This window comes from Solanum pennellii, chromosome 1 (assembly GCF_001406875.1).
Source record: "Solanum pennellii chromosome 1, SPENNV200".
NCBI classification, from domain to species: Eukaryota; Viridiplantae; Streptophyta; class Magnoliopsida; order Solanales; family Solanaceae; genus Solanum; species Solanum pennellii.
In genome coordinates, this window is record NC_028637.1 from 37,274,312 (window position 1) to 37,285,791 (window position 11,480).

At 33.9% G+C, this 11,480-nt stretch overlaps 1 protein-coding gene and 2 pseudogenes across 1 annotated transcript; 1 reads left to right on the plus strand and 2 right to left on the minus strand.

Annotated features, from left to right (window-relative positions):
• Positions 1-1,332: 1,332 nt before the first annotated feature.
• LOC107031466 lies at positions 1,333-2,634 on the minus strand (annotated as a pseudogene).
• Positions 2,635-2,982: 348 nt separating this feature from the next.
• Positions 2,983-3,755, minus strand: LOC114073874 (annotated as a pseudogene).
• A 3,129-nt stretch (positions 3,756-6,884) lies between these two features.
• Positions 6,885-9,912, plus strand: LOC114075112. The gene is made up of 5 exons (XM_027913374.1): positions 6,885-7,631; positions 7,737-7,917; positions 8,020-8,756; positions 8,877-9,738; positions 9,905-9,912. The coding sequence occupies exons 1-5, from the start codon at positions 6,885-6,887 to the stop codon at positions 9,910-9,912; spliced, it is 2,535 nt and encodes an 844-aa protein (XP_027769175.1).
• Positions 9,913-11,480: the final 1,568 nt, after the last annotated feature.

Consider the following 11,480-nt stretch of genomic DNA (forward strand, 5'->3'; position numbering starts at 1 on the left):
AATTTGATCATAGATGTTCTTGTGGTGATGACTTCCAGATTTTGGGGAATAATAGATGTTGAATTTTAGAAGTTATTGAATTGGTTTTTATTAATGAGTTTAAGTCTTCCGCATTACTTTCTGTTGATATTAAATTGAAATGTTAAGGTTTAGATTGGTTGGTTCGCTCACATAGGAGGGTAAGTGTGGGTGCCAGTCGCGGCCCGGTTTTGGGTCGTGACAATACTGAACTCAAAAAACTAATGTGATTGGCTGCTACTGAGCATCAGGAGAAAAAGTTTGTGCAACGAATGCAACAAATCAAAACATTGTCTCCTGCAGCATATGAATGGTTAAATGAATTTTCTTTGAAAAAATGGACAATGTATAAGGATGGTGGTCGTAGATGGGGTGCCATGACGACAAATGTGTCTGAGTCATATAATGATTTATTGAAAAAAGCTCGGGGGCTTCCTGTGACTGCCATGGTTCGAATGACGTTCAAAGCTCTCGTTGATCGTTTTGTCGAAAAAAACAATCTTGCAATTGCATTACTTCAAAGTAATATGTCATGGCCTCTTGCGATAGATAAAAAATTTAATGATTATTATCAAAGAACTCAAGGGCACACAGATATGATGACTTACAACACAGGTGATGGAGTTTTTGAAAGGTAAGAAATGTTCTTGTGGAAAATGGAGAAATTATCATATGCCTTGTTCGTATGCCATCAAATTTTGTGGACTTCGTGGAATCGAGCCAAAATCTTATGTAAGTAAATTCTATAGTACAAATATTACAAACGAACATACACTGAGACATTTAACCCAGTGGGTGATGAAATGTATTGGCCACCAGCTCCTTTTAATTTAATCGCAAATACTGAATATTTGCGGACAAGTGGTACGCAAGTAAGAAGCCGACTTAAGAATGATATGGATATAGCTCCGACTCGCATGAGTAGAAAATGTAGTGTTTGTAAGGAGACAGATCACACAAAGACACGATATCCTACTCAATTTTAAATATTTTGTCTATGTTTTTAAGGTTAATGTATTTTTATTGTCTTGTTATTAGTATTATGATATATCTTTTATATTTATTTATTGACATAAATTTAATTTGTCTTGCTGCATTTTCAATTTTGTAAGTATAATATCTTTATATTATTATTATATTATTGATTTGAACTCTATTAAAAAGTAATGATTTGACCTAACATAAAAAGTATTGATTTGACATATGACATAAAGAAAATATAAATTCTGCAAAGTTTCACTGCTTAAGAATCTCATTGCATAAGAATCTCAATACTTTGTTCAGACTTGCACGAAACAACAAAATTTACACATTTCAAAATTTGAATCTTCAGCCTTTTAGAATAAAGGTGCATAAAAATTATTCTTCTGAATCTGAATCTTCTACATCTTCATTTTCATCTTCATTTTCAAAATCTTCCTCATTTTGATAGTGACTGCCTGTTCCACATCTAATTGATTTGTGTAGCCTAGATGTTCTCCGAGGTGGATTTTGTCTATTAAGAACTAAATTTTGTGAAGCCCCAGCATTAAATCTTGAATCATCAGACACAGTTACCTATAATACAATACAATATAATATAATCAAATAAACATGCAATAAAATTAAAAAAAATACAAAAAGTTAAAAAAATTCTATGAAAATTATTATACTTACATTCGAAAAATTTAATCTTCCACCAAATGGAGAATTATGTATAGGAAATTCACGCATACCATGTTGAATATCATATTGAGATCCACTAAATTGCGCAAAATCAGATATTGAAACCTGTGGAGTTACAAAACCAACTGATTGCTGACTAGAAAAATTAACATTAGTGTCAGAGGGGCCTGCAGAAAAATCAAACGTGGGATAATAAGGCTCGGAGTCGCCATTTTAGTGTTAGAGGGCCCTGCAGAAAAATCAAATGTTTCACCAGCGCTCCTTCTACCTCGACGTGCACCCTCTCTCGGTGTTATTTGTCGTGATCGGCGAGATAATTGTACTGGTGGTGGTTCATCGTATTGAGTGGGAGGATTGTAATCAGTATCAATGCTCAATCGCGTTCCCTGGAAGGCCGCATTAATTGACTCCATTGAAGTACAAGCGACTTCCTCTGCACATTGTCTCATTTCATTAGATTGATTTTCATCATTTTCAATTATCTGAGGTCGCCGATACTGAATTTCATGACCCCTAGCCTATAATGAATAAACAAATATTAATAACAAAAAAGTTATTAAAGATTGACATAATAATTTAAAATTTACATAATATACATACTAATGCCTCATGTCTTCCTGCCATGTGTTGATACCCTTTTTGTACAACATGTTGTGGATTTTCAATGAACATGCGGGTATGCCTCATGTACCAACGAAAGTAATGTGTTTGATCACTTACAAATGGAGGTCGAAATATACGATTTTGACGTTGTTTCCATAAATATTGTGTGTAGTTAAATGCATCTATATCATTTTGTTTTATTTTGGATCGTTTATCACGCTTAAAATGATATTCGAAAAATTGGGTACACGATCCAGGAATATGTTGTAAATAACCGAACTGTCTCACAACACGATCAACCATGTGCCACTCACGATAAATTCCATAAATAAGTTGCACCTGTGCCATCCAGATACGTTGTCCCGACCGACACCACTCAGGCAATCCATTAGTAACATCTTTCGAATAAGATTGCCAAATAAACTATAAAAAAATAATTAAGTAAGATAATTATAAAAACAACATTGGCAGAAAAATAAAAAAAAATATGTACGTGAAAATGAACAATCTTACAAAATAATTTTTTTGTACCATTGTGTCACAAGATGTTTTACTTTTAAGGATCTAACAAGAATCTATGTATATGTCATTTTATTTACATAATTTTCTTGGGTAGTAAAACATAAGTGTCTCATTTAAAGATCTACCAAACATATTTTTATTTAAAATGAAATAAAATATGAATAGTTTAAAGTACTAATAATATATAAATACATGTTCATCAGTTAGATTATCTAGTACATCCCTAATCACACCGATTAGAATTCGTGCCTCATTTTGATGATTTCTACGTCGCGTTCATTTACGTGCAAGCGCAGTTGAAGCCTCAAGTTGATTGGTCCTTAGAGGCTTTGGCAATGGTTGCAGGGGAATAATTTTTTCCCATGCCCAACTACAATAAATAAATCACCATTAATATTAATGAACTTAAATTTAAAAGTGCATATTACTAGTATATAAAAAATATTTAATTAAAAAATATGTATACCTGCACTAAAGAGAGAAATCCACAAACTTCATTTGATTTTTTCATTGATGCACGGCATAAACAATTATACAAATATGATAATGTGGCTGCTCCCCATGCTTGAGTTGACATTAAATCTAAATTCTCATGTCATTCAAAATGTCCAAATTAATATTATTATTAGATTTATCCGGAAATATTAATCCACCACATAACCATTATAAATATAATCTAAATCTTTGTTGCACTTCATGCTCAGTTGAGTGATCATTAATAAATTCAAACCTTCAATATAATCAATCAATTCATATGTTAACAATCTACTAACACCAAAAAAACAACTAGTATCGGGTAACCATCCTGTTAATTCAAATATCATTTCTTGTCTACCTATAATCCCTAAAGAATCAGCTCCATTTAAAATTATAGGAACTACCATCTACTACCATTCCGAAAATTTTTTAACATCTTGTAAAGTTATGGTAGCCTCGCCAGTTCGCATGTGAAAAGTATGTGTTTCTGGACGCCACCTTTCAATTAAAGCAGAAATTAATCCGGAGTCATACGCACACATCCTACATCAAGAATTCCTTTAAATCTACAATTTTCAAAATATTTGACGGATGCAAGAATTTAATGGATGATATTTTATATGTTGCCAAAATTCAATATCACCACGACGCGTATATAAGCAAGACCTCTCTTCTTTTATGCTACCATTCCAAATTCCTTCGGAACTATGATGAACTTGAATTTTTAATACATCATGCTCTACTGGACCTGGATGTACGTATACATTTGACAGATACATATCTATACACAAAAAATAAAAAGAAATATTAACATTAATATAAGTATCAAAAGATTGAATATATCTATAATATCATATAAAAGTATAAAATTAATTAAATAAATTAAAAATAAAATAAATTCAAACTCACCTTATAAAAAAAAGGCTTTTAAAAACTTTAGAAAATTAGAAAAATAGAAATGCTTTTAAGAATGTTGGAAAATTGAAAAACTACAATTCAATTTGAATGAGGAATTCAATCAATTTATAACAAAGTAAAAGTGTAACATTCTGAGTTGACACTATTTGCACGTGAATTGCATTCAATCAATTTATAACAAAACAAAAATTACACTATTTGCATGTGAGTTACAATTCAATCAATTTATAACAAAATAAAAATTACATTATTTGCATGTGAATTACAATTCAGTCAATTTATAACAAAATAAAAATTACACTATTTACATGTGAATTACAATTCAATCAATTTATAACAAAATAAAAATGTAATATGTGACTTTGACACTATTTGCATGTGAATTAACACAATTTTTTATAAATGCATGTGAATTTTTTTAAAAAAGGTCGAATATTTTTGTAGGAATTTGACATGTCACCTTCTTTTTTAAGTTGACATGTGATTATCTTCAAAAATTAAAAAAAATATATATATATCAAGAAAATCGCTGCATAGGGAGCGATTTCTTTTTTTAAAAAAAATCAAAATTTTTTTTTTAAAAAATTTAATTATTTTAATTTAGAATTCTATTTGAACTCAAACATCATTTAAATTGAAATTCAATATAATATCTTTTTTTAGAAAAAATATTTTTGTTACCTTACTTATTCTTAATTTTTTTAAAATAATGCATATTTTCTTATAAGCTATATATTTGAATTTCAAAAAAAAATTGAAAATCAACGAAATTTATTTTTCCTACGATTTTCTTTAATTTTTTTGTAAAAAAAATGATTTTTTTAAAAGAAAATCGCTGCCTAGGCAGCGATTTCCATTTAATTTTTTTTTAAAAAAAATAAAATCGCTACCTAGGAAGTGATTTTAATTTTAAATTTTATTTATTTTTAAAAAAATAAATTTTTTCTTATAAATCGCTGCCTAGGTAGCGATTTAAAATTTTAAAAAACAATTTTTTAAAAAAAAATCGCTGCCTAGGCAGCGATTTTCTAAATTTTTTTTAAAAAAAATAAAATCGCAGCCTAGACAACGATTTTCTAAAATTTTTTTTTACACAAAATTGAAAATCGCTGTCTAGATAGCGATTTGTATTTTTTTAAAAAATCACATTTTGCAAAATCGTTACAGTGACGGCGATTTTGCTTTTTCCGGTAGAGTAAATCGCTGTTGTTCCAGCGATTTTGCCGTTTTGGTTAATATAAAATTTTATATACCATTTTGAAATTTTTATTAATATTTTATACCCTTAGGCTCCAGACTCACTAAATGTAAGCGTCAAACTGATGAAAGGCATGGGAATTTGAAGCTTTTTTTGTATTAAAAGTATTTTCAAAAAGAGAGCAACCACATTCTCTTTTCGGAAATACTTTCAATACAAAAAAAGCTTCAAATTTTCAGTAACGCTCAAACGCAACCACATGAATTAAGAGAATATTGTGGAGGTACTTTTTTCTCTCTTTCTATTGCTTTCCAGAAAGAAAGAAACAGTAAAATCGGTGCCACTTTTTACTCCACGCACGATCGTGGTTTGCATAATTTAAAGATATGTTCATTAATATTTCATTCATTACTTTATATTTGATGAGTACTTTTGATGATATTGTTATGACTACTATTCACTTCGGAAAAAAGGCAACACCATTTGCCATATAAATGTCAACTGTCCAACCGATATATGTATAGAGAATTACATATACTTTGGCATGCGTTATTTATTCGTTGATGTAAAAGTATTACTATTTGCAATTTAATAGATGTGAATACTCTCCAATAATTAGTGTTGTTATTCATATTGTTATTTGTAGTTTTGATGATTTGACAAATGTAGGGACCTTGTAAAGGTACTAGGTTTCTCACTTGAGTGTTGAAGACGAAACAAACCAAGGGACCTTGTAGAGGTACCATGCTCTCATTGTGACGAGCCAGTTGACTGCCAGCTGGAGACGGTACAGAAAGTAGGTGCACACTTCTCGATGGCGTCAGAAAGTGAGACTTCTCCAACCAATGGCAAAGAGGTTAAGGAAAGTGACTTGTCCATATAAAAGGCACTTTCCTAAACATCTTTTGCAGTTTTTGCAACTTGGGATAAAACTCTTCAAGAACATTTGCAAAGGCTGCTAGTAAACAAAGGCAGAATTATTCCAAGAACAACAGCAATCTCTGGAGCTTTTCGTGTAGTTGTTTAGGAATACATTCTCTTGTTCTTAAACTGTAAACTATTCCTGAATCTATAAAGGAATCAGTGGGTAGTGTTAAAAGTCTAGGTTGTCCAAGTGGGATAGCTTAGTGGGTAGATTGTTTTCTACTTAAGCTTGTTAAGCAATAGAGACTATTGCTTAAACGTGAGACTAAAAACTTCTTCTCACATTTGTTGTAATCGTGTTTTACTTTTGCTTTTGAAGATTAGTGAAAACGATTGAAAATCCTGTGAGACAGGTCGTGGTTTTACTCCCTTAAGCAAGGAGGTTTCCACGTAAAATCATTGTGTTGATTTTACTGCATTTAACTTTCTGGTTTTATTAATTAGTGTAGTAAGGGACCTGATCCATTACTTGTTAAGTGAAGGCATATATTCTATCAAGTGGCATCAGAGCAGGCACTCTCTATTTGGTTAACACCAAGGAAGTGATATTTGCTCTAGAATGGCTGCTCCACTTAACCTCGAAGAAGGTCAGTCGTCAACAAGACCTCCCCGTTTCAATGGACATTTTTACAGTTGGTGGAAAGTTAGAATGCACGATTACCTCATGGCTAAAGACAGCGAGCTATGGGATATTGCACTTGATGCACCGTTTATTCCGATGATGGAAGAAAAGGATGGAGAGAAAACTATTCTTGTTCCAAAGCCTAGACAGAAATACGACGAAGCTGATAGGAAAAAGATTGAAAAAGGCTACAAAGCTAAAACTCTTCTTGTTTGTGGGATAGGACCTGATGAGTTCAACAGAGTGTCAGCTTGTGAGTCTGCTAAGGAGATTTGGGACTGTTTGAAGACTGCTCATGAAGGAACTGAACAAGTCAAGGAATCAAAGATTGACATGCTTACCTCAAGGTATGAGAACTTCAAAATGAAGGAAGGAGAAATAATTCATGACATGTTCACAAAATTGTCTTCCATTACAAATGAGCTGCGAAGTCTTGGTGAACCTATAAGCATGACCAAACAAGTCAGAAAAGTGCTTCGAATTCTTCCAAAATCTTGGGAAAGCAAGGTTGATGCCATTACAGAAGCCAAGGATTTGAAGGTGCTGACTATGGATGCTTTGATTGGAAATCTGAAGACACATGAGATGAATCGAAATTATGATTCATCAAAGAAAGAAGCCAAGAAGGACAAGTCATTGATGCTGAAGTACAAATCAGATGAAGATTCCAGTGATGATGATATGGCATATCTCATCAGCAGATTTCAAAAAATTGTGAGGAAAAACAAAGTTTATAAAAGAGGAACAAATGGTACTCGAAATGCTACTCAAGGTGATACTTGCTACAAGTGTGGAAAAGCTGGGCACTTCATCAGAGAGTGTCCTTTGCTCAAGAATGAAAACAAGGAACATCAAAAACCAAGAAGTGACAAAGAGAATAGAAGGGACCTGGTACTCGGCAAGAGAGATCGAAAAGCTGCTGCAGATTTGGTTGTCAAAAAGGCTCTTGCTGCATGGGGTGATTCTTCAAGTGATTCAGAAGACCCTGATGAACCAAAAGATGTGTCTATGGTGGCTGTACATGAGGAGGAAACTGTCTTCAATGAAATGTTTGCTCTCATGGCTCACACAGAAAATGAAGAAGAGGACAATCAGGTAACTCTTCTAGATATGAAAAATGACTTGGATAAATATTCTCTTAAAAAATTGAGAACTTTGGCAAAAGTCATGATTGATTCTGTGATAGAGTTAACATCTGAAAGAGACACCATGAATGCTGAACTTGACAGTTTAACTGAAAACAAAGTTAAACTTGAAGAGAAAATGTCAAGAATGGTGTCTCTAGAGTCAAATAACTCTGAACTTAAGAACCAGTTGAATCAGATTACTGAAGAAGCTGAAAAGCTGAATGGAATGTCAAATGGTTTACAAGCTGAATTTCAAGAAAAATTGAAAAACTCTGAGAAAAATCTTGGTCTGTCGCTGGAAAAGAGTAACAAATTAGAACAGGATATTGTCAAACTTAAGGAAGAACTTGAAAAATCCCTTAAGTGGACAAAATCCTCAAAGTTACTGTCAAATGCAACAAATCAGAGTAATTTCAATAAGAAAGGACTAGGAAGTTTGAACATCACTCCTCCTTATAATCCTCACAGTAAGTATGTGTTTGTGTCTGACAATCTGCTATGTCTTCACTGTGGTAAGAATGGACATTTGAAGGGTGAGTGTGCTAGCTGGAGAAACTCCTATGAAAGGCTCTCTAATTATGCTGAAAGGCAAAATTTACCAAAAGAGAGACCTGGTCCTCCAAAGCATGTTTCAACTCACAGATTTTCAAAGAAAAAATCTGTCCCTGCTCCCATGTCCTTTGTTAGAAAGCTTCAAAATCTACCCTATTAGACTAAATACAATCTAATCACTCCTTTGTCTATCTTCTGGGAACTAAAATTGAAATGGGTTCCCAAGCTAAACAAGTAATTCTTGGTGCAGGTGAGTGAGAGGAGCAGCAGTCAGTGCTGGTATATGGACAGTGGATGCTCTAAGCATATGACTGGTGATGTAAAAAACTTCCTCTCACTCAAGACACTTCAAGGAGGAGGTGTCTCATTTGGTGACGGAAAGAAGGGGTACATTTTGGGAGTTGGCAAAGTTGGAAGATCTCTTGAAGATTCAATTGACAATGTGTATCATGTGGATGGATTGAAGTACAGCTTGTTGAGTGTGTCTCAAATCTGTGACAAAGGAAATGAAGTCAAATTTACTTCTGAGAAATGTACTGTGGTGAGTCTAACTACAAAGAAGGTAATTCTCACTGCACACAGAAGTAAAAATATGTATGTGGCCAACTTAGAAACGTCTCATGGAGATGACCTTACATGTCTTAGTGCTCAGAATGAGAATGCTGATCTTTGGCATTGTAGGCTGGGGCATGTAAGCTCATCTTTATTGAACAAACTGATTTCTAAGGACCTGGTTCGAGGTCTGCCCAAGCTGAAGTTTGCTGAAAATAAAATCTGTGAAGCTTGTGTTAAAGGAAAACAAATCAGATCATCCTTTAAGCCCAAAAATCAAGTAACATCATCAAGAACACTAGAGCTGCTTCATATGGACTTGTGTGGACCCTTGAAGGTTCAAAGCAGAAATGGCAAGAAGTACATTTTGGTGATTGTTGATGATTACTCGAGATACACTTGGACAAGATTCTTGAGATCAAAGGCAGACACAACTGAAGAGTTGGTGGTATTTTTCAAAATGATTCAAACCAAATTGAATCAAGTCATTTGCAGCATTCGATCTGATCATGGTACTGAGTTTGAGAACTCAAAACTGGATAAATTCTGCATGGAGAATGGTACGAGTCATAATTTTTCTGCTCCAAGAACTCCTCAACAAAATGGAGTAGTGGAAAGAAAAAACAGAACCTTGGTGAACATTGCCAGATCTATGATTATTGAATTAAATCTTCCTCAAAATTTCTGGGCTGAAGCTGTTAACACAGCATGTCATGTTACCAACAGGTGTCTAATAAGAGCTGTTTTGAATAAGACCCCCTATGAGCTGCTCAACAACAGAAAGCCTATGCTGAGCTATCTTAGAGCATTTGGATGCAGATGTTTTGTGCTGAATAATGGAAAGGATGATCTGGGAAAATTTGATCCTAGGAGTGATGAAGGAGTGTTTGTTGGATATTCTTCATCCAGCAAGGCTTACAGAATATTCAACAAACGAACTCAATGCATTGAAGAAAGCATTCATGTTGTATTTGATGAAGATGGAAGCTTGAAGAATGATGGATCAAATGATGATGATGATGTGATGAAACTGTTCAAATCGAAGAAAACTGAAGGAGGTGAAGCTGATGCAGAACAACAACTGAAAAATGACTGTGATGATCAGAATCATAGTCTACCTGAAGAGGCTGTTGAGGTTAAAAAGGGTGATATGGCACCTGGTACTACTCAAAATTCCAGCCAGAGTACATCAGACTCCCCAGAAAATGATGTCACTCTTGATGAAGAAGAACATGCTGATCAGCTCAATCAGTCTGCTCCAAGATCAGGATGGAAGCATAGTTCATCACATCCTCTTGATAATCTCATTTCTCCCTTGAATTCTGGAATTCATACTAGATCAAAAACAAGAAATGTAGTTGCATTCTCAGCATTCATATCATCTATTGAGCCCAAGAATGTGAAAGAAGCATTAGGTGATGCAGACTGGATCAATTCTATGCAAGAAGAACTTCATCAGTTTGAAAGAAGCAAGGTATGGTACCTGGTTCCTCGACCTGAAGGCAGAACAGTAATAGGAACCAGATGGGTTTTTAGAAACAAGATTGATGAAAATGGAGTGATTACTAGATATAAATCCAGGTTGGTGGTACAAGGATACAATCAAGAAGAGGGAATAGACTATGATGAGACCTTTGCACCTGTTGCCAGAATGGAGGCTATTAGAATTTTAATAGCTTTTGCTGCATTCATGGGGTTCAAGCTGTATCAAATGGATGTGAAGAGTGCATTTCTGAACGGAGATCTCAAGGAGGAGGTATTTGTCAAACAACCTCCTGGTTTTGAAGATGCAGAGCTACCAGATCATGTGTTCAGATTGAATAAGGCACTGTATGATCTGAAGCGGGCTCCAAGAGCATGGTATGAAAGGCTGTCAAAGTTTCTGCTGAAGAATGTTTTTAAAAGAGGCAAGATAGACAATACTTTGTTCTTATTAAAAAGAGAACAAGAATTGCTTATTATTCAAGTTTATGTGGATGACATAATTTTTGGAGCTACTTCAGAACATTTGTGTGAAGAATTCTCATCATTAATGGGAAAGGAATTTGAAATGAGCATGATGGGTGAATTGACATTCTTCCTGGGTCTGCAGATCAAGCAGTCATCAAATGGGATTTCAATTTGTCAGGAGAAGTACATTAAGGAGCTGCTGAAGAAATTCAATATGTTTGATTCTAAACCTATTGATTCTCCTACGGGAACAAATTCCAAGCTGGTAGTAGAGGAAACTGATCCTCTTGTGAATCAAACAATGTACAGGGGAATCATTGGATCCTTGTTATATCTGACAGCTAGCAGGCCT